Source organism: Zingiber officinale, chromosome 10A (genome assembly GCF_018446385.1).
Source record: "Zingiber officinale cultivar Zhangliang chromosome 10A, Zo_v1.1, whole genome shotgun sequence".
NCBI lineage: Eukaryota > Viridiplantae > Streptophyta > Magnoliopsida > Zingiberales > Zingiberaceae > Zingiber > Zingiber officinale.
The window spans coordinates 17802598-17827696 of NC_056004.1; the positions used below are offsets into that span (position 1 = coordinate 17802598).

At 32.8% G+C, this 25099-nt stretch overlaps 1 protein-coding gene and 1 long non-coding RNA gene across 2 annotated transcripts; both read left to right on the top strand.

Moving 5' to 3' along the window:
* Window positions 1-7365: 7365 nt before the first annotated feature.
* On the top strand, window positions 7366-18894 carry LOC122027233. The gene is made up of 4 exons (XR_006124322.1): window positions 7366-7577; window positions 7651-7735; window positions 8122-8359; window positions 8451-18894. It is a non-coding gene; the product is annotated as an uncharacterized LOC122027233 (long non-coding RNA).
* A 3008-nt stretch (window positions 18895-21902) lies between these two features.
* LOC122027232 (transcription factor BHLH148-like) lies at window positions 21903-24029 on the top strand. The gene is made up of 3 exons (XM_042586160.1): window positions 21903-22744; window positions 22832-23110; window positions 23624-24029. The coding sequence occupies exons 1-3, from the start codon at window positions 22247-22249 to the stop codon at window positions 23729-23731; spliced, it is 885 nt and encodes a 294-aa protein (XP_042442094.1). The 5' UTR covers window positions 21903-22246; the 3' UTR covers window positions 23732-24029.
* The last annotated feature ends 1070 nt before the right edge of the window (window positions 24030-25099 follow it).

Consider the following 25099-nt stretch of genomic DNA (forward strand, 5'->3'; position numbering starts at 1 on the left):
TTGAGACGGAATATTCCGTCTCAAAAATCCGTTAGTGAAAGCCCCGTAGCTAATTTTGAAACAGAAATATTCTGTCTTTAATTTTTGAAACGGATGAAAAAACTGTTTATAAATCTGTTTCAAGTTAACAAAATAAAATTAATTTCAAATGTAAATTCTGTCTCTAATTTTATTTTAAATCTGTTATTAATCCTGTTTATAAATCTGTTTACAATTCTATTTATAAATCTGTATATAATTTTATTTTTAAATTTATCACTAAATATTATTATATTACATTTTTATATTTTTCATCAATATATTTAAATAATTCTTCATTTCAAATAAATTAAAATTATTAAAAAGAAATAACTTCTAATTCCAAATGTATTATACAATTAACATTAAAATAAATAAATATTTACATTATCCAAACAAATTTGACCAATAATCAAACTATAAAGATCAAATTTTCCTAAATATAAATGATTTGTATATTCCATTTCTTGAATCATTTCCAAATCATCTCCTTGAGATTTTCTTCCCTCTATAATAATAAGTTTTTTTTCTCTTTCAATAATTTGTTCCTCTATCCTCGAGCTAATAACATGCATGCCTTCATTTTCTTCTTTTGCCCTCCCTGTCTTCGAATTCCATGAGATAAATTGCTTCTCTTGTACAGATTAATGAACCAACCAATTTTGTTGAGAAAATCTAACAAATCAAAATATGAAACAAGTCTTACAATATCAGAATTTTTAATACAAATAAATTAAAATTATACAAAAGTCATAATCAATATCAATGATCACCCACTAATTAGTCCATAGTTGTCAATGCTAAAGAATTAACAAGTCATGAAGACTCTTTTGGCTCTGAAACAATAGGCATCACAAAACCATAAAAATTAGGTCAGTGTGAACAAATACTTAAGTAGGATTTTCTTCAAATTTGAATCTTAAACTTAGAATCTCTAAGTACATAAAACAAAATCAAATACAAGATAATAGAAAATTTTGGATTCTAAGACTAAGATTTGAAATAGCAAAGCAACTATGAAATCAAACCTAATGAATAAAATACAATTGCAGAAAATAATAGTCAACATGAAGTAATTAACAAAACTAAGCATGGAACAAAACCTAGAGCATTAAAGAAACCTAATCTAACTTAACCTAATTGAATTTAAATGAAGACATAAAACTTAACAATTGAAAGAGCAATACAAAGCAAGAGTTAAGTAAACTAAGATGCATCAGATTGAACCTAACTATTGAAAGAGACATTTCACCGAACGTGAAATGAACACATGACATGCAAAAATTAGAACCTAACTACGGAACATTTTATCAAACAAGTTGGGTGCATGAAACAATTAAAGCCAAGTGCGTGCATTCTAATTAAGGGAGATCAAGTTTGATATAAGCATTCAATAAGAAACATAACACACATCCAACATGATAAAAGAAACAACCTAATAAATCTGATCAGGTTCAGATTACTACCCTTATCAGCAGTTTGTGGCTATTCTGACGATGGTAAATCTGTCCAACAACCCTCACCGCCTCAGAATTCACCGATACACGACAGTGGCACAAATCCAAGCACAAATGGGGTCACCGCAGCAATGGATATGCAATCCAGAAGATGCCAATCCGTTGATAAGTTGTGACGGCTGTCAAACAGGGAAGAGGAATAGAGATGACAACATCTCATACCTCCTTGTGGCTGACCGGATGGCCACGGCACAATTGAAGGGGGCAACGCGTGGTAACCCCTCGCAACTGCTGATACGCGGAAGAACAACCCTACTCTCCTGTGTACTCAGCTCTCCGACGGTGGCAGATGGAAGAGGAAGAAGTGGCAGCCGGTGAAAGAGATGGCGGCGACGCTAGCCGCCCAAAATTGCAGGTACTGTGGTCGGATGCGATGACATCGGCTGCATCTAGGGCAGAGACTCAAGGGGAAAAGTAGAAGAGGATCGGGCCGCCTGATAGCCCAGAGAGCTTGGTGTTGGTGAGGCTCGCGGAGAGAAGGACTGCTGCCGGCGGTGCTCTCGTGACAATCGGCGTGGTGAGGACCTCCGCGACGAGGAGACGACGACAGAGGAGGGAAGATGACGCGGAAGAAGAGAAAGGGGCACCGGTTGGAGAAGATGAGGAGAAGAAGAAGAGCAGAGAGTAAACACGGCGTGAGAGAGGAGGAAGAATCGGGGCGGCGACGAGATAAGGTGAGGAAGGATTCGACGATTAGAGAGGAATAGGGCACGGTAAGGAATTATAACCATTAATTAAATTAGATAACTAGGTTTATTTTAATTAAAACCTAAGTAATTTCTTTTATCAACTCCTACTTAAATTGGGTATTCCAAATAGATTTTTCTCAAGTGCAAATGTGTCCCCTCCAATTACATCTTACTAGCTCTGAAAAATTCCTAAAAATGTCTAAAAATTCCGTTAAGATTATTTCCCAATTAAATCTTATTATTTAATTATTATTATTATTTTTTTATTGTCGTATTTTACAATAAAAGTGCACAATTATTAGTAAAAATCAATAAAAATAATAAGAATTTAGGGACGGTAGGGTGGACGACCTCACGGTCGCATGAGGGGGCTAATTGAAAAGGTCGCGAACCTTGCGGCCTTGAGAAGCAACTGTAGACAACCTTAAGTGGTTACGATCGCCCTCACAACTACGGTCGACCTCGCAGCTGCGAGCAACCTTTGCAACAGTATAAGATAGCCACTAAGCACGAGAAAAATAAAATCAGAGGCGGGGGAAAAAGAATTTGTACCTACTCTGATAAAGCCAAAGCCAAATTAAGACGAGGAGAAAGGGTTAGAAAACCTAATTCATATTTATTTTTCTTTATAAAAAGTTATATATAATTTCATATTAAATTTGGTTTAAATTCTTTCTTAAAGTTTTTTCATATATTATATTTTATCAAAGTGAATATATTTACAATTCCATGTCTCTGATTTATATAAATATAAAACAAATTCTATTTTCGTTTAAAAATATTTAAACGATCACAAATTCCGTTTATAATCCATATTTATTTTTTTAATAAAATTTATACATAGCTTCGTATCAAAATTTGTTTTAAATTTCTTTTCAAATATTATATTTCATTAAAGTTAAACAAATTAATTATTATGTAACAAATCATATCGATTTATATAAATTTGAAATAGATTTTATTTTCGTTTTAACTTTTAATTAATTTATAAACGAAATTTGTCACAGAAATTATACAGTCTTCTGTTTATAATTCATATTTATTTTTGTTTATAAAAATTTATATGTTCGTTTCAAATTTGTTTTAAATTCTGTCTTAATTTTTTTTAAATATATAATTTACTAAAATGAAACAGATTAATAATTCTGTATTAAATCTGTCTCTGATTTATATAAATCTGAAACAGATTTTATTTCCGTTTTAACTTTTAATTAATTTATAAACAATATTTGTCACAGAAATGATACAGTCTCAAATTTTGTTTATAATTCATATTTATTTTTGTTTATAAAAATTTATATGTAATTTCGTTTCAAATTTATTTTAAATTCTATCTTAATTTTTTTAAAAAAATATATAATTTACTAAAATGAAACGAATTAATAATTCCGTATTAAATCTGTCTCTGATTTATATAAATCTAAAACAGATTTTATTTTTGTTTTAAAAATCCATTTCTAAAGCCCTGTTTTCTTGTAGTGATATGTACTGACTTTTATTAAACTATGTTCAATTAATTGTAGTATAAAGTGAAAAAGTTTAATAATTATTAACTTCCTAATTATGTACTAACCTCCAGATTTCAATCCACTGACATTATTGAAGACTGGAGTACACACTTGGTTGAGTATCTAAGTAGGAAATGAGCACTCCGAGATGGATATTACTGGTCTTCAAAATGGAGATATTAGAGGTTAGGGGTTTTGATGGAGAGATGTTTAATCTTGATAAAATATTCATAAAAATCCAAATATATGTGCTTAGATTTTTAAACTCTTAGATGCATGGTATATTTTTACTTTGTTCTTAGTATAATTGACTTGTAAAAAAAAGTAAAATGGAAAAGTGAAAAACGTGAATAAAAAAAGAAAGTTAGAAAGTAGATATCAAGTGCGTGCCTGTTATAGAACTTGGTACTAAGGTAGATTGATTAACTTGACATGATTGGCTTATCGGCACTTTCGACCAGATCCATAAGTTTTCATTGATATTGAAAGCCTATAATTAATAAGGAAATGCTCTACTATACAAAAAGCAAAAAATCCACGGAGCAATTGTTGTTAATTAGTTTCTATGAGGCATTGGCTATACAATTGACCTAGAACTGCTTTGATCCATCCTTCCAACCAATAGTGCATGTGCCTTCATTTCTAATTATTTGCAATCAGTAACAATAAATTTACAGGACCTATTGTCCTGTATTTTTTATTAACTGAGCCTAAAACTGCAGGTAGGAGAGAGGAGTTTCTCATCATTATTAGTTTCTCCTTTGCCTTTCTGAAATTCCTATCAAATAATTGTCCTGTATTTTTTATTAATCGTTCTCGTCTAGTTTTCTAATGGAAACTAATTATTGAGTAGGCTCTAGGCCCTCGTATCTTAAATTTGCTGAAGAAAGCGGACTGAATAAAGAAAAAACGGGTTTATTGAGAGAAAAAGAAGAGAAATCTAAGAAAAAGAAAATCATCGTTCTCTCCATTTTATAAAATAATAATAATAATAATAATAAAAATAATCTCTCAAACAACTATATATATATATATATATATATATAGTTGTTTGAGAGATTATTTTTATTATTATTATTATTATTATTTTATAAATATATATATATATATATATATATATATATATATATATATAAACTTTGATTCATATAGGCACAACTATTAAAAATATCCTAAATATTAAAAAATTAAAAATTATTAAAAATAATAAATAGATATTCGAAAACTTTGAAAAGATCTTAAATGATATTTTTAAGATCTATAAAATTTGATATTTATAGGTTCAACTTGGTAATAAATCTAGGTCTTTGAAGCAACTTCATTTTAAATTAAATAAATCTAATTTTGTTATCTAAGTTAAAACCTATGACCTTTTAAAATTTAGAAAATCTTCTTAGATCCATCCTATGGATCAGTTGAGATCTAAACTTGGTACCTTATTCTTGTTTTTGTATCATTTAAGTTCTCTTTGTTTCTGGTTAAAAGCTACAAGGGTTTTATAGAATCTGATACAAAGGCGGACCCCCTCCTCTCAAAAAAGAAAATAACAGGTAAAATAAGAAAGACTGACTGATGTGAAAATCAAAGTGATCAAGAAATAATCAAAATCACTAACCCGAGCATGGGCATGAGGGTCGAGAACCGTCGACCGGGCTTGTGTGGTCGAGTGGGCCTCGAACAGCAGTTGGACGGGAGTGGCCGATCAAACATGAGAGGCTGATTGGAGCCATTACTTGCGACGTACAGACGAGGTTGAAAACTAAATAATAATTTACTTGGTCTATTGCTCTGTCCGATCGGGTCTAAAGATCGACCGGATATATTGCGCCTCCCCAGCAAGAGGGGGGGCCGAGTGAAGAACGAATGGTTGACTGCATTCCATGCAACCGAGCTGGCGATCTCCCAGCTGAGTGGCAGCTAATCAGCTTACAGCGGGACCTATATATCTATCATGTCGTACTCTTTTAGAAGCTTGTGTTGCAAAGGACAGAGAATATCCTGCCAGTAAATCATTCTTTAGAAGCTTTCAACCTATCAAATCACAGAGATTTGTACACTCGTTTAAGGAAGCATGTCAAAGGCCTTTTATGATCTGTCCTTTCTTAAGAATACTTTGGAAAGTGTGCAAATACTTTGAGATACGTGAGTAAGCCTAACAATGATATTATAAAAGGGAGATCTTCATTTACAAATAAAAGTATGCGATGTTCTATATTTTCATATGCCCATTTGTTGTTACTCGTTTCCACTATTTTCTTCTCTTGAACTGTATATTGACTTGAACGTTGGAGGATCAACATGAGATATTCTTCTCTAATCCGACACTAACATTCTTTATATTGCAGGACCACGAAGAATTTTCATATTGGCAAAAAGGTGGAACCGTCACTCTAGCAGCCCCTGGCCCCGGCCCCACAAGATTTCAGAGGGAGTAAATCACAGTTAATGCTGAGCAGGATAGATGACTGGGGGTCGAAGGAATTTTTGACGCAGCATACTAGGGTTTTATCCCCGAGTGCAACTGGCGACCTTCGACCCTACGACTTCATTGACAAGCTACAAGCACCTAACCAACTGATCCAGCCCATGGGGGCACGAAGAATCTTCATATGGTCAATAGTAAAGTGACATTCCTAGCTAATTATCTTTATGGCTTTCGAATAGGATCAGAACTATGAATTGTTTTCTCATTCATGCTCAAATGGACCTAGCTACAGATTAAAGGAGATAAGGAATTAAGCTATCAAATTTTCCCTTGTAAATTATCTCTTCATTAACGCGACAGGAACACCTTTTAAAAAAAAAAGTAGGCAGCCTGTCATGCATTAAGCAAATAATTTATATGGAATTTGATCACATTTTTCAATCGTCAAATCATTTCAACATCCCCAGAACGTCCATTCTATTTTTTTTCTTAATTTATTGTATTAGAATAAATATATGTAAATGACAAATTAACTCTAACCAAGATGAAGATGAAGTTCTCGTTCAAAACGTGCCTAAGCTTGTGGCGTGTTCGATACCACTTCTTGTAAATATATTCATTTTGCATTATTGAGCATGTTTAGTAGTTATTTATTTTCTTTCAATCATTTCACAGTACATGAGGTTCTTTCACTCGCATGCTAAAATGGATTCTCCAATCCACTAAATTTATTATTTTTTTAATTAATAATATTATTATTTTCAGTGTGCTTGGTTGATCCTTTCATTTTTCTTGGCATCATATTAATTCAATTAGTATGTTTTATTAGAGTAAAAAACAATATTTCCCATTGTCTCGTTGATTAGGATGTAAACTCTACTCCAAAACGCGTTCCCGAAAACCCAAGATTTAGTTGAAATTTGATCTTAAAAATTTCTTCTAATTTTTTTTAACGAACGATAGCTTGGAATGAATCTAAAGATTAGCATAGAAATTCATAAAAAAATAAATATAAGTTAAAACTCAAACGTTAATTATAAGTTACGCCTTCGATATCAAACAATACAGAAAATCTTTCACAGTGCCATTTGGGTTCCCTGCCTGTCCATGGCATGCAAACAAAAAAGTCAACAAGAATGGGGTTGACTAGTCTGCTACCAATATCTCCACGTTTATTTCGTTAGAAAATCTTATTGCAATCTCGACGGCTAGCTGTTCTGAGGTCTGAACTCTGAACTTTGCTGTGGTGGAGTCCAGACTAAATTTGTTCTTTCTTTAATTTCCTCGTCTGCTGGCACAGAGAGAGAGAGATGGAGAGTCTGATGCTCCCCGTACTTCCTCTGGTAAAAAGCAAATCAACTGATGGATTTCTTATTCTTCCTCTTCCTCTGCCGATTCTTCCCTATCTCTAGAACAAGAAGTAAGGGCTGAGTTTTTGTTTCTCTTTTTATCGATTTCCTTTTATTGAAGGATGAACTAGTTTCATTTTATAGGGCTTTCTTCTTCATCAGGGTAGATGGGAATGAAGAATTCAAGAAACAGAGTCTATCTTTACATGCTTTGGAGGAGCATAAGCAGGTATCTGAAATTTGTTCTGTTACTATAGAAATTTCTTGCAACATTAATAGTTGTTTTGTTTCTTATTGAAGAAATCTACATGTTTGCTACTGTATTTTCAAATTTTTTGAGGTCTGATTTGTTGTTTAAAGCTCTGGTAGTTCAAGTTCCGGTTATATGATTTTAACTATGCAAATCGATTTAAGATTCAATATTTAACTATCTTCTATGTAGAAAATTTAAATAACATACTCTACGCCATTTTTTTTATACAAATAATTTACAAATTATTTTTTAAGGATTAGATACTTCGGCTTAAAATGTGGTTCTTTATAGAAGCAGCGACTTTTTCTGATGGGTCAAAGAGAAAAAACGTGTTAAAATGGTGACTGACTGTTTCTTTTCAGTAGAGAAGTTTGACCCTCACTCCCGATTCCCATTGGCCGTCCACCTCTTCAACTTTCCGGCCAGTGGCTTTAAATCAACCCTGAAAGGGTCAACCAGTTCGAGGTTCATACAAAAAAAAACAAAAGTCAACTAAATTTAGTCGAGACAGTTCAACTATTTTGCAACTCCAATCTCGGATTTAAAACGCTGGTTCAATCTTCTATTCAAGTCAAAGAAATCCCAGTCAAATTCTAAGCTGTAAGATTTGTTTCTTTAATCCAGTAAAGAGTGCTTGATGGCAGATTTCTTCTTTGATTGGATCATTTTTCAGTTGTATTTCCTATTGCAGAGTACTGAATGTGCGTGAGAGAGAGGGAGGATGAATTGATAAGAGAGGAACGAAACAGCTATCTTCAGGCAGAGGTAACAACTATTTTTGCGATTTGGTGTTAATGGTGAGTGTCGTACTTCCTGCTTATTTTCATTTCTAATTATGTTTTTTTTCCTACTTTGCTGCTATCTCTAATTCAAAAGTAAAGTCAGTAGATATATGAAATTAATTGCTGTGGATAATTGTTAAGTATGAGTAGGGATGTAAAGAGGATTAAAGTTTAGGGTTTAGGATTTAGAGTAAGATGCTAAATGTAAAACAAATGGTGTAGAAATCTGAAATCCATCGAACAGAGATGAGTAGGCGCGATCATAATAAGTCAGAAAGAATAGAATGGAAGAAGAAATGAACGGCGCTGAGCGGCATAGAATTGAAGGAAGAACGTAGATACGGGAAGCAATGATACTTCTATGATCTTATGAGATTATCAGCCTGCATCATTTCTTCTTCGTAATCTTTGAATTAAGAGACCTTTAATATATTAAATCGAAACTTGTTCAAAAAATCTATAATTAATTATCAGGTTTAAAAAACATTGTTTAATGTCTTTTAAGAGGTTTTGAACAATTTTTACTATTATTTTGAAGTTATTTTCGTCTTTTGTGTCGTTAGAGTTTTAGACTATTTAAATCTTTATTTAGTTGATGTTAATGTATTATCATGATGTTGTGCATTATCTTTTATTTTTGAATTAATTTTATTTTGTTAAACCTAAAGACGGTCTCTACATTTGAAGATTTCTTGTATCCTTTTTGAAATTTCCCATTAAAAATCAACCTGTAGAATAATCATTATTTTATTCGACGTCAATATATTTGTATTCTTGATTCAACCCTCCTTTCCCACGTCAATATATTTGTATTCTTGATTCAACCTTCCTTTCCCACGCTTGGGAAAGTTCTAGTTTTAAGATCTAACCGCCTAGATCGACCAAACATATAAGGTTTGATTTCACCCACTTGCTGAATATTTGACTCCTACAAACTATGATCCTGGTTGCCTTATCAAAATCATAGGTATAAAGCAACTTCATCCTACAAAGAACATCAAGCTCATAGTTTATCAATTTGACTATGATAAATAAGAAAATAGTTAGAAAATTGCTAAAAGTATAAGCGATTGCCCCTAATATTGTCGGAGATATTGGAATTTTCTGAATTGAAATTATAAGAAAAATAACTCAAACTTATCTATCGAGATGTCTTGAGAAGGTAATCTCAAGTTGTCAAGCAAGGAAGGAAGATCTGGTTGATTGTCAGTGCTACGAGTGCTCAAGCCGGTCGCATAGTGGTGCGCTAGGTCTAGTGGGTCTCTTTGATGAGAAGACCACACAGACAATTAAGCACTGATTGTTCATAATAAATTTGAGCAATAACAAAAAGAGGATTCATATGGTAAAATATTGGTCGATTCTTTTAGGCAAATTTTGCCCCAACCAATCAGCATTTGAAGTGTTAAGTCTTGCTCACACACGAGTCAATTAATATATTTTGGATCTTGGATTGGCGCCCCCTATGAACACACATGTGAGAGAGAATCTCTCCCTATACATATATTCACAATTTCAATACTTTCAATACATTATAAATCAACCATAATACTATGAAACTCTTAATGTCGGACTAAAGTCTCATTCATAATGTAGTCGCATTTCTTTATTATCTCTCTTATTTCCATTTAAATTTTCAACAATATCATCATTTGGTCCTAGGGTCAATTTGATACTTCCCCATCATTGAGGGAGCTCAACCTAGCAACAAAATTACCTTTGATCATCTTTCAAGTTTGCCCAAACATCAGTTAAAGATCAAAACACCCTGATCAACCACTAACCATGAGAAATAAATTGATTTCCTTGTATTATCGACTTTTTTTCTTAATTTATTTTCATTGAATATAGATTCCTCGAGTAATCACCTATCAAATGATGGATGACATACTCTTCTTTTACTTTGATAAGCGATGTATTGACTGTGCATCTACTTTTATAAGGCTAACAATATATTTATTTATTTATAAGTGCATGCACATTTCTTTTGAAGGACCATCACAAAAGTATATAACTATATAGATCTCAAAAAGAGATGACCTTCACAATCTCAACTCTAAGGAACCTAACATACTGCCTGAAGAGTTTTCATAATGAGCTGATTTATTTTCTAATAATATTACCTATATATTCATTTAAATATCATCATGTGAGATTAATTATTACTTTTAATTTTTAAATTTTACTTAATAGTTTTATCTAAATTTTTAAACGGTAAAAATCACAAGTGTGTTCTTTTTTTATTGGAATAATCACAAACGTACTTAGTTTTTTTATTTATTATCAAAACAACATTTGATACCGTCTTAGCTCTTCTTATTTAGCATTGCTGTATTAATTATAATTCATAATTTTTGTAACATGAATATTTCAATTCATAACTAATAATACTATATTGTAGTAGTTACAATTTATAACTATAATTATATGAACACTTCATCTCTGATTAATATTATTCGTAGCAATTATAAACCGTAACTGCTACAACACATATAGTTAATTTCTGATCTACATTGATCAACAATATGTTATAATAGTTAGCATTCACACCAATTTTTCTATAATATTTCTAACATTTTGGGTAAATCATCTATTTTATTAAATTTAGACAATCACTTTTCACTATACTCTATATCACCTATCCTAAAACTTTCATTATCTTTATTATTTTTTATTATTATTTATTATTTATTTCTCTCCTATGTAATATCTACTTTTTATTACCGAATCAATTCCCTTTATTTTTTCTCTCACCCAAATTAAATGATATTTTAATATTTAGGGAATAAATTTCATTCCCTAAATATAAAGTACTATTCATAAAATATAAATTTAGGAAATAGATAGTAGGTGATGCAAAAATTATTTTTAAGTAAATTGTAAAATTTAAGATATATTTTTGTGTTTAGGAAAACTGATGTGGATGTTCTTTATAGGATCATAACTACCATATAGTTGTAGCAGGTATGAAATTATAACTATTATAATTGTATAGTTATATATGCTATGATCCATAGCTGTTAATTATAATAATATCGAAACTAAGAGTATTTAAAAAAATAAAAATGGACTTAGATACGATGGGGTTGTTATTTGATAATAAATGAAAAAATGCATATATTTTATGATTCCAATAAAAAAACACCCTTTTAATTTTTAGTTTTTATCGCTATTATAAACTATATATCTTGAATAATATAACCTCCTAAATGACTCACCAAGATAAAGATGACTTGAACCCCATTATTATGCGATTTCCTTATGGAATTACATCAGTTGTTCTTATGTATGAATTTCTAAAAGTTTCGGAATAATTCAAAATTGGATCATATATATCATTAATGCAAAACAATTTAAAAGAGAATGATCGTGAAATCTAACCTGAATCAAGAGTTATTGCCATTTAATAATTGTTGTTAAAGCAAAATGAAGTTCAGGAAGTAAAATCTTATTGTAGATTCAGGGAGGAAGCTAGGATCTTGATTCAGCATAGACAACACTAATATAATTAATAAAATATAAAATATAAAATCTTATAATCATAATGGTTCAAGAAATATAATAGTTCAATTTTTTTATAGCTTATTTGATGCTAAGTACATTAATCTTTAACTAGTGAAGTGAAAAGTACGAGCCGTTGAATTAGGATTTCAGAGTAAATATAGCTCTAGATATTGGAGAGGTTTGAAGTATATTTTTTTTATAGTAATATAGGTTTTTATCTTTACAGATCTAACTATTCTTGGAGGTGGACAACCCTCTCACCTAGTTCGCCTATAAAGTAAATCTAGAAGCGCTAGGGGTAGTGTGCCTAATAGTTTACCTCCATAGTTAACTACCCCCATTACTGAGCAGCATAAGCTAGTTAAATGGTTTTACAAGACATTGTGTGCCACTTTGTACAGTCGTTATGCCAATTGGGTTTGTCAATTAGTTTTACAAGACATTGTGCACTGCCTTATTAAGTCGTTCTACCAATTAATAGCCTTATTGCATGCTCTAGCTGCGTATTGCATTGAGATGCTTTGTGAATCCACCGATCATCTTTCTGTTGCATTGTGTCTAGGGGCAGGTTTGGAGTATCTTCACGAGGGTGTAAGATCAAACTAAAAAAAGAGAGAAAATTTAAATTTAAGTATGGAGAAATTATTATTTTTCTTTTTGTATATAAATCTTATATTATTTTGGGTGTATGTAGGCTATTCCACCTGTGATGGATCATGATATATGTCAACATATATATTGTTCAACCACTCTATCATGACTAGGGTATGATTTTACATCGTTTTCTTGTATTTGATGGATTAATTAAAAGAAAAACATATTATTTTTTGGCACTGGAAAATATATATATATATATATATATATATATATATATATATATATTTTACACACAACAACTATACTATTTTTTCTGGGCCCCACCTCTGGATAGATTGATCTTCCAAAGGGAATAAGGAGACAACAACCGTTTTCTTTTTGATAGGACAAGAAGCCTCATACCTTACCCTTTGAAGACCCCATTTATATATTATAGACCCATTTATGCTATTAGCCATAAAAAAAAACAGTACAAATAGAGGCCTCCACACACAAGATCCATATTAATTAATTTGGTCCATGATTACAATATTAATTAGATCACTATATTTAATTTAATTTTTAATGACAAATTTATTAGTTATTGTTGGAGTAGGTGGTTCATATCTAATGGGCAACAATCAGACCGTAGCACGGCCATGGTGCAAAGCACAGTCAAGTTGCGCTTCGTGTTGGAAATCTATGTTCAACAGAACACGGTCGTGTTCTTTGACATGGCTAGGCAGTGTTCTGTTCTAGAGACGATTAATTTGGAGATGTGAATATCATAGGGGTATATGTGTCTTAATTCCTCGATATGGTTAGGGTTGTATAAATACAGAAGATGTAATCCTTACTCATTAATTTTCTAGTGAACATTTTCAGTCACTCCCATGGATGTAAACACATCGCCGAACCATATAAATTTGTGTGCTATTCTCTCTCGTGTATTTTATTTTCAACTACTTCATATTTTGTGTCGGAATTCATTGCTTGATCTCAACAATTGGTATTAGAGCTCAAGTCATCATGTCTGATATTTAATCTGCTAAATTTGATCTGGCAAAGTTCAATGGAACTGGTAATTTCGAATTATGGTAAAGAAGAGTTAAAATATCTGTTAGTATAACAAGGCATGGTAAATCTGTTATGTGAAAAGAAATCAGAATGGATGGAGAAGATGGATTGGGAGGAACTACAAGCAAAGGTTGTGATAACAATTAAGCTTTGTCTAACTGATAATGTGATGTATCATATTATGAATGAGGAATCACAAGTGAAAGTTTGGTAAAACTTGAAAAGCCAATATATGTCTAAATCATTGACAAACAAGCTCTATCTTAAGCATAAGCTATTAGAGCTTAAGATATCAAAGGACACAAATTTAAGTTAGCATATCAACATGATTTATTAGATCATAAGCGATCTGAAATGAGTTGATGTAAAGATCGAAGAAGAAGATAACGTGCTAATGTTGTTGAATTCTCTACTGACATCTCATATGTATAAGAATTTGGTTACAACTCTAATGTGGATAAAAGAAACTCTCAAGTTAGATGAAGTCACAATTGCCTTGTTGGGTTTTTATCAGTGAAAGAAAGCTAGTGATAAAATTTCTCAAGGTGAAGAGCTCATGGTGAGAGGTAACCAGGAACGTGGTAGGAGCAACTTTTGGTTTGAGTTGGGTAACAATAGAACTCGATCTAAATCAGGGAAGGAGAAGGAGATCATGTATTATAAGTGTGGAATAAAGGGGTATATCAAGCGAGACTGTCCAAAGAAAAAGAAAGTGAACGACGAGAATAAAGATGGTTTATTAAAATATGCAAATATAGTGTAAGAAGAAAATTTAGATATCGACGATGGTGATATGATTTCTATCTTATCTGGTTCAAAACAATTAACAAACTCTTGGATTTTGGATTCAGCATATTCCTATCACATGACATCTAACAAAGATTGATTTGATACCTATAAGTTAGTTAATTTTGATTATGTTCTGATGGGTAACAATACATCTTGTCAAGTTATTGGAATAGGACATATCAAAATTAAAATATTTGATGGTGTGGTTAGAATGTCATGCGATGGTAGACATGTATCAGATCGGAGGAAAAGTTTGATTTATTGGGCACTTTAAATTGTAATGGTTGTAGTTATAAATCTGTAAGTTGAGTGATGAAAGTGACTAAAGGTGTTCTTATAGTAATGAAAGGATAGAAACTAGTAGAAAATATTTATAAACTATTAGGCACCACAATTGTAGGTGAAGCTATCGTTGTAAAATCTGAATCAGATAACACAATCATGTGACATATGCGGCTGGGTCATATGGTTGGGCATGGAATGATGAAACTTCATAAAAGAAAATTATTGATGGGTGTCAAGATATGCAAACTCGATTTCTGCAAGTTCTGTATTCTTGGAAAATAAAATAGAGTGCAATTCAAGATAACTACACACAAGATAGAGAGAATTCTTAATTATGTTTATATAAAAATCTCGGGGCTAGCCAACATTATATCATATGGAGGACATATGTATTTTGTAAGTTTCATTGATGATTACTCACCTAAAGTTTGGGTGTAATCCATGTGACATAAGTTAGAGACTTTTACTAAGTTTGAGATGCGGAAAACTTAAGTAGAGAATTAGACCAAAGAAAAGTTAAATGTCCTAGATTAGATAATGGTATTGAATACATAGAGTCGAATTTTTAAGAATTTTATGAGCAATATGGGATAAAAAGACATTTACAGTTCATAAGACACAACAACAAAATGATGTAGCAAAAAGAATGAATAGAACAATAATTGAGAAAGCTCGATGTCTCAGATTGAATGTAAGGCTTACAAAAAACTTCTGGGTAGAGGTAGGGAATATGACATATTTCTTAATAGATCACCGAGGGAAACACTAGATGGAAAAGTATCAGAAGAGGCGTGAACATGTAATCTGATCGATTACTCTAATTTGAGAGTGTTTAGATGTCTATCCTACATGTTTATTTCTAGTGAGGACAGATTAAAGCGGGATGTGAAGTCTAGACAATGTACTCTTTGAGAAATTAGAAAGGGTGAAATACTTAAAGTTTTAGGATCCTAAGGCAAATAAAATAGTGATTAGTAGAGTTGTGATCTTTGATAAAAAAACAAGTCATGTATAGCATACTTAAGGGGATGAAAAAACTGTTATCAGAAAATTTCAGCAACAATAGGATAAGGTGTAGGTGGAGTTAAAAACTCATGATTTTGATTCTCATAGCTCAAAGAATATGGAGCATCAAATTATAACTATAGACAAGACCAAACATATTATCAAACCACCATCAGGTATGATTTTGAAAACTTGATTTCTTATGCACTTATCATTAGTAGTGCAAATCCTACTATTTTTTAGAAGAAAATATTAGCTCAGAGAAAAATAAATGGATAAATGTTATGGTGGAGGAGACAGTCTCTACACAAGAACCAAACATGATATCAGGTGAAATTCCCAAAGGAGAAGAAGACTATAGGATTAAATGAATATATAAGAGAAAAGAAGTCATATTAGAAAATGAGGAAGAAAAATTCAAGACTCGTCTAGTAGCAAAGGGTTATTTATAGAGAAAAGGAATTGACTATGATGAAATTTTTTCTCCTGTGATCAGACATACTTCCATCAGATAAATGTTGGCTTTGATAGCGCAATGTGATATGTAGTTGGAGCAAATGGATGTTAAAATAGCCTTTCTCTATGGTAATTTGGAGAAACAAATTTGTTTGACACAGCCAGAGGGGTTTAGTTAGCCTAGGCAAAAGCACATAGTTTATAAATTGAAAAAAAAAATATTTTATGGGCTAAAGCAATATCCAAGGCAATAATGTAAGCTATTTAACTCCTACATGATTCATAATGGCTATAAAAGATGCGAGTATAATTGTTATATTTATGTGAAAAGTCTTGATGATGATTCACTTACTTTCTTGTTATTTTATATGGATGATATGTTGATTGCTATGAAAAGTATGGGTGAGGCTAATAAATTGAAAAAATTATTGAGTGAAGAATTTGATATGAAAGATTAGGCGCGGCCAAGAAAATTCTTGGGATGGAAATTCATAAGGACAAAGTCTCTAAAAGATTATGGCTATTTCAGCATAGTTATGTTGAGAATGTGTTAGACAAGTTTAACATAGGTAATGAAAAATCAGTGAGTACACTGCTGACGCATCATTTCAAATTGTCCATCGCACAGTGCCGAAAGACATATGATAAGATTTAAGATATGTTAAAGGTTCCATATGCTAGTACAGTGGGTTGTCTGATGTATGCTATGGTTTACACAAAACTTGATTTGGTGTATACTGTTAGTGTAGTGAGTAAGCTTCTTTCAAATCTTGATCGACAATATTGAGATGAAGTCAAGTGGATTTTTAAAAATTTGAGAAATACTGAAAATTATGGTATCATATTTAGTAGATAGCAGAGTGATCCTTCAGTTGCGGGATATGTAGATGTAGACTATATAGGGGATTTGGTTGATAGAAGGTCTACTACAAGATATATGTTCACTCTAGTGGGAGGACTCATTTGTTAGAAGTCCATGACACAACCATAGTTGTGTTATCCACTACTAAGTCAGAGTACATGGCAGTAACAGAAGTCACCAAAGAAGTGTTATGGCTTGTAGGGTTGGTCAAATAACTGGTGTTCGAAAAAGTGGAGTCAAGTTATATTGTGATAGCCAATGTGTCATCTATTAGGCGAAAAATTAGATATATCATGTGAGAACCAAATATATAAATATAAGATTTCACAAGATCATGGAGCTGATTTTTTTAGTGAAATATTACTTTTAAAAGTCCACACTTCTAAAAATATTATAGACATATTAACAACGCCAGTTACTACTAAGAAGTTCAAGCATTGTTTGAGTTTGATCAATTTCTTTAATTGCTAGATAAGATTCACCCCAAAGTCAGTCTCTCAAGTGGAGTTCTCAGATGCTCATTTTTCTTCTAAGAGTGGATATCGCTAAGGTGGAGATTGTTGGAGTAGGTGACTCATATTTGATGGGCAACAATCAAACTGTGGCACGATTATGGTTTGAAGCACATCCAAGCTGTGCTTCGTGTTGGAAATCTATGTTCAACAGAACTAACACGGCTTGGCCATGTTCTCTGATACAACTTGGCCATGTTTTGTTATAGAGATGCTGGTTAATTTGGGGATGTAAATATTATAGGAGTATTTGTGTCATAATTCCTATATATGGCTAGAGTTGTATAAAATACAAAAGATATAACCCTTAGTCGTTAATTTTCAAGTGAAGATTACGACAATTCCCATAGACATAGACATATCGGCGAACCATGTAAATCAGTGTGTTATTCTCTCTAGCATATTTTCTTTTCGACTGCTTCATATTTTGTGTCGAAATTTGTTGTTGATCTCAACCATTATAATTTTAATTTATAAGTCCAAATTTCGTCCATGACGACCGGTCATGGCTGGCCCCAAGCCCGGATAAAGGAGTAGTGTTGCATTAGGTTGTCAGTCAGCGTTAAAGCTATGATAAATATTCAATGAATGGATCTATTAAACTATTGTGCTAATGCTAGGTTGTTCCTTAGAAGGAACACGTTGCAGGATCTGACTGTAACATCTCGAGAAGGATCACTACATCTCCAGAACTCAGATGTAGTGCTAAATATGCAAAAAGTTCACGTTGCAGGGTCTGACTATAACATCTCGACAAGGACCGCTACATCTCCATGAGAACTTGAGTGTAGTGTTAAATAAGCAAGAATTCTCATATCATAGGTTGAATAAGAACAAATATAATAGGAAAACTAATAATCTAAGATTTAGAACATGGAATGTAGGAACCCTCACTGTAAATAAATAGAGGTAGTAGATATGATGATTAAGAGAAGAATTAGTATTTTATGTGTACAAGAGATAAAATGGATAGGCGAGAAGGTAAAGATGATAGAAAATTTGGTTTTAAGTTATGTTACACTGGAAAGAGTAAATCAAGAAATGGAGTGAGTATTATTATAGATAGTTCATTAAAAGATGAAGTTGTAGGAGTAGTTAGAAAAGAGGATAAAATTATAGCCTTTAGATAATAGTGGTGAAAGAAAATATGAATATAATTAGCGTATATGCACTGCAAATATGATTAGATAAAGCTACAAAATCAAAATTTTAGGACGACTTAGATGAAATATTATAAAACATTCTGCCAAATAAAATGATTTTAATAGCAGATAATCTAAATGAGCATGTCAGAGTGAAAAATGAGGAATATTAGAGGCTACATGGGAGTTATGGATTTGGAACGAGAAATGAGGAAGGGAAAATAATATTCGATTTTGCGATAGCATATGATCTTATATTAGCTAATACATTTTTTAAAAAAGAGAAAAATACTTAGTCACGTTCAAAAGTAGGAATAATAAATCACAAGTTGACTTTCTTATAGTTAGGAAGAAGGATAGAAAGATTTGAAAATATTGTAAAATCATTCCTAGAGAAAGCTTAACTATCCAACATGTGTTAGTAATGTTGGATATATGCCTCAAATATAGTATCAATAGAAAGAAAATATATACAACTCCTAGAATTAAGTGGTGGAAGTTAAAGGATAAGAAGCAAAATATATTTAAGGAGAAGGCAGGAGTACAAACATTAAGTGAAATATATGGTAACTCTAATACGACATGGGATAAGATGATATCAAAGTTGAAAATAATAGGTAAAAGTGTACTCAGTGAGTTAAATGGACATGTACCACTAAGTAAGGAATCTTTGTGGTGGGATGAGAAAGCATAAGAGAAAGGGAAGGAAAAAATAAATAGCTTATAAGGAATTATATATTTATAAAAACGAGAAAAACTTAAAAAAAATACAATAGCCAAATAGCCAAGAAAGAAGCTAAAAAAAAGTAATGAATGAAACTTTTGAATGATTATATCAAAAATTGGATACAAAAGAAGGAGAAAGAGATATTTATAGAATAACTAAAGTGCTCTAGAAGACAAGAGATTTTATCTAAATAAAATATATTAAAGATAAATATAATATGATATTAGTAAATGATAGAGAAATAAAAGAGCAGTGAAGAGGTATTTTCATCAACTTTTTAATGAAGGTTTAGGTGACCAACTTAACTTATATAATTTAAGTAGGTCAAATGAATATAGAAATTTAAATTTTTATCATAGAATTCAAACTTCAAAAGTAGAACAAACTTTAAATGTGATATGCAATGGAAAAGCCTTTGGACCAAATGATATTTCGATAGAGGTATGAAAGTTCCTAGGAAAATAAGGTATTAAATACCTTACAAAATTATTTAATATGATATTGAAAACGAAAAAAATGTCTGATCAATGGAGGATAAATACTCTAGTTCCTTTATATACGAACAAGGAAGACGTATAAAATTGTACAAACTATATGAGTATTAAACTAATAAGTCATATCATGAAACTTTGAAAAAAAAATAATAGAAAAAAAGATTAAGAAAGTAGACCATAGTAATTGAAAATTAATTTGAGTTAATACATGGAAGATCGACAATAGAAGTTATATATCTTCTTAGACAATTAATTAAAAAATATCAAGAGCAAAAACAAGATCTACACATAGTATTCATTGACTTAGAAAAAACTTATGATAGAGTTCCAAGAGAAATTATATAGAGAATTCTAGAAAAGAGAGGTGTTAGCGTAACATATATTAAATTAATTAAGGATATGTATAAGGATGTAATAACCAAAGTAAAGACTTCAGGTGAAGTAATTGAAGTATTTCCAATAAAGATAGGGTTACATCAAGGATCAACTCTAAATCTCTATCTTTTTATACTAATTATGGGCGAACTCACTGTTCACATTCAAGACACAGTATTGTGATGTATGTTATTTGCAGATGATATTATTTTGGTAGATAAAACACATGAAATAGTAAATGCTAAACTAGAATCTTAGCGGAAAATACTAGAAGGAAAATGTTTTAGGCTTAATAAAATAAAGATAGAATATATGAAATTTAAGTTTAGCAATATTAGACGTAATGAGATAATTGTTGAGATAGGAGATGATGAGTTGTCTGGAACCGAGAGGTTTAAATATTTAGGATCATTTTTGTAAAACAATGGAGGAATTGAGACAAATGTTTTATATAGAATACAAGTAGAATAGTTGAAATGGATGAGAGTGTCGAGTGTTTTATGTGACCGTAAAATACATCTAAAATTTAAAGTAAAGTTCTACAAAATCACAATTAGACCTATTATGCTATATGGAGCTGAATGTTGGACTATAACTCAAGCACATGAATAGAAGATGAGAGTTACAGAGATGAAGATGTTAAGGTGGATGTGTGGATATACGAGGATGGACAGAAAAAGAAATGAGAGCATTAGAGAGAAAGTCGAAGTTGCATCTATTGAGGAAAAACTCCGAGAGATACGTTTAAGATAATATGAACATGTACTTAGATGGCCAATGAATGCTCCAGTTACGTGATGTGAAATTATAACCAACACGTATATTAAACGAGGAAAAGAAAGATTAAAAAAGACTTAGTTAGTAATAATAAAATAAAATAAAATTTATTTAAATATAAATGATAATACAGTAAGAGATAAAGTTTTAATGGTTTAAAGAAATTTATATATTTAATTTTTATCTAATGGGATAAGATTTAATTAGTGTTGTTGATATTGAACTTCAAATTCAGATAAATAAATTCTTTAAATTCAGAGAAATAAATTCTAACATTATCATGATCTAAGTAGTAAGTTTCTTGCAATTTCTCCGCATTTATGCTATGGAAATAAGGCAACGAATTTATGGTTGTGACCAAGTCAGCGGTCCTGCCGAATGCTAAACATGGTTTTAAGCCTCAAAATGACAGCATGTGTTAATGGAGGGTTTGGCTTTTTATCTGACTCATTAAACATGTGCATAAATTTCCTAAATTTTTACACGTTTCCTTTATCACATAAATTATAGGATAATATTAAATGAGTATAATATAGTTAATTAAAATGATTTTTAAAATAATTTTTAAGATTATTATTTAGAATTTTCAAATAATATCATAAAAAGCCAATTATATTTTTTTCTCATCTATTTTTATATTTACTTTTTAAAAATAATATCTAATTAATTTTTATTAATAATTTAATTAAAATTTTAATTAAATAAATTTATTTTTTAGCTGACCAAATTGTGACACTAACCGTAAATTATATTTTAATTAATAAGATTTACTGTAAATTATAATTTAATTAATAAGATTTACCGTAAATTATAACTCTGCCGCGTTTAGTCAATAAAACAATTTGATTATTCCAATACCCTATTTTCTACTCTTTTCCCCTAAATTCAAGATCACACGGTTCTTAAGCCTGAAATCAGCAATATTTGCGGCAACGACGTGGAAGCTACTGAATTACTGTAGATGTGATTTGTCTCCTCCTCATCCACACACACATGCGCTATTTGGACGATCCCGATCCGTTGGCTGGTGCAGTCAAGAGAATGGAGGGGCAGAGATCGTGTTCGGAGGCGTTCGCATACTTCCACGTTGACGCAGGATTACCCTTTTTGACCACGTTTTTCGAATGCCGTTTTTGTGCCCTGCGCGCTTTAAACACAGCGGCAAATCAAAGCTGACGATTTCGAGCGCAACGGCAATGGAGAGGGAGCCCTTCATTCCCTTCCCCGACGACTACTTCCACGGCGGCGAGACCTGCCTGCCCTGGCCCTTGTCGCCGGACCTGCTCCACTTCGATTGTCCAACCGCCGCCACCGCCGCCTACCCGGACCTCTCGCCGGAGTTCGATCCCCCACCGCGGGAGGTCTATCGGAGCGCATTCCGGAGGTATGAGGGTGCGCATATGACGGAGTGCTCGATCTCTGGGGCTGCCGGCAGCGGCGGCCGGAACATACACCGGCGGGTGGTGGATATGCTGAAAAGTATCCCGAAGGAGGAGGAGCAGACGCCGAGCCCCGTGGCGATGAGCCGCGGATTCAGGCACATGATGAGGGAGCGGAAGCGGCGGGAGAAGCTCAGCCAGAACTACGCGGATTTGTACTCCATGATCGCCTCGAGATCAAAGGTCCCATTTTTGAGCGATTCCCCTGTTTTTAACCTAATTTCTTACCCTTTTACCCAATTCTAACGGATTTCCCCTCTCAAATATCAGGGCGACAAGAACTCGATCGTTCAATCGGCCACTCAGTACGTGCGAGAGCTGAAGGGGGTGAAGAAGGCGCTTCAGCAGCGCAACGAGGAGCTCAAGGCGGGGATTCTCGGAAGCGATGAAGTGGCGACAATCAAAATTAGGGTAGAGAATCCTTCTTCTCCCATAGACTCCATGATCGGAGCTCTTCGATGCTTGCAGAGCATGGGTGTGACGGCCAAAGCCGTTCAGTCTGATCTCTCTCGTTCTGAGTTTTCTGCCACCATTGGCATCGATACCAAGGTGAGCAAATCATCGTTGAACAATTTTCACATTGCTTCAGGAGCTTTTTTACTTTTTCATTTCGCCTCTGACATTTAATAAATTACACTTTACCCTTAAGAGAACACTAAGTTTTACTAACATTTATATTTGGAATAAAAAAATATCCTTCAGAATACATTATTTCCAAGATCAAAATATTTAATTTATCATTTTATATTTTTCATGGTTGTTCATCTGTCGACAAAAGAGGACATTTTTAAAATGAGAAATATTAATGTATATTTTAACAATAGCAAAACTTCAAAAAAAATTTAAAAAAAATATTTTTCTTAATATTTTAAAACTTTTATTATTTTTCCCATTGATATTGAATTGTTAATTTTTAATAAAAAAAGTTATGTTAAAATTTTAGAGGTGCTTTAATGTTAGGAAGGTAAAAGAAAAATTGCTAAATTCATAGGCACAAATAAGATTGAAAACAATTAAAATATTTGCAATTAAAAATCATAAGTTTTTTTCTTATTGCAATAGATAGCGACGGCTGACGTGGAGAAAGCCATGGAAAGTGTTCTGATGGAAGTAGAGAAGCAGCTTCCTGGAATCAGCTATCGGCCTCAACAATGTCAAGTGAAAATGTAACATATTTCTCCACGTTTTAGCATATCTTTCGAGTTCTTTAATTTTAGCAAAGTCAATCGTTTGACCATGTTCTTCAAGAGATGCGATACAAGTTTGACGAGGTCGTATTATCACTTGTTTAGAATTGACAAAGTCAACCATAAGAAGGCTGCTGGATCGAGGTTTCGTTTATGAAATTGTTTTTTTATTAGTTTACACATTGTGCAGTGTTTTTTCATGTTAAATTGTATTGATTTGTATCAAAATGCGCACGTTTAAAACTTTAAATGCTGCTCTCGCGGTAGCCTTTTGATTTCTACTTCATTTGTTGCACGTTACCATAAATGACAACGGAAAATGACAAACCGAATAGATCATTAAAAATAAAAATGCAGTATTGTTAGATTATGGATTAAATTTTCGTTAGATTATGATCATGTCTGAAATCTGGGTTAGATGAAAGATGAGTGAGCTGTTGCGGATGTTGACGGAGGAGCGACGAAAATGCCTTTCTCGTATACACTTCCAAAAATAGACTCTTACGTGGTGTTGGCGGACGACAATGACTGGGCCAGTGACACCTGAGCTCTGCGCACACTCAGATAAGCACCCGGACGTTAGAGGTCAGAAACTAGGGAAAAAGTCCTCGGAGTAGGTTCTCTGACGCTCAAGTCAGGTACTTTTTTCCCAGAAGATCAGTGTACAAAGAAGAAAGAAAGTAGAAGACAAGTGCGAATGTGCGAGAGAGCGTCCTTGCGAAAGGGTGAGGTCCTCCCATTTTATATGACAGTGCGTACCTTCTGGAGCCTGACTGATGTTAGAGAATGTCGAGTGTCAGGACTTGTCGGGTGATGGAGGACACGTGACATCCTCCTATAACCTGAAGGAAGGTTCCATTCGCAGGTGATGGCAGATCGTTGGAATATTCCTTGACACTTGGTAGTTATTCTCTGACAGACGGTTACGATTCACTGACCTTGTTGTCCTGTAGCACTTTCTGCCTCGATCGGGAAGGAATAGGACAACCTTGGATGATCAATCGAGTATAATGCCTAACCTAGACTTTGGGAGGCCAAGGTCGTGGAGAGATAGTCCAAGCGTTGACCAAGAGTTAGTTGATTGGGAGTTAGCTGAACGGGAGTTAGCTGTCCGGGAGTTAGCTGACCAGGAGCTTTAGTTTACTGAGAGCACCGGGCTTAAGTACCGCCAAGCCGTGAGAGCCTAACCCGTCAAATCTTGGTCAGGTGTCATCCGACTGTCTACCCAGGTGTCTCAGATCTGGAGTCTCGGTCTGTTGGAACCCGACCGGGAATTAGGTTGCTGACGTCGTTCCATACCTGTTGACTACCACGTTCCCCTTGACTTATGACTGTCATGCCCCCTTGACTG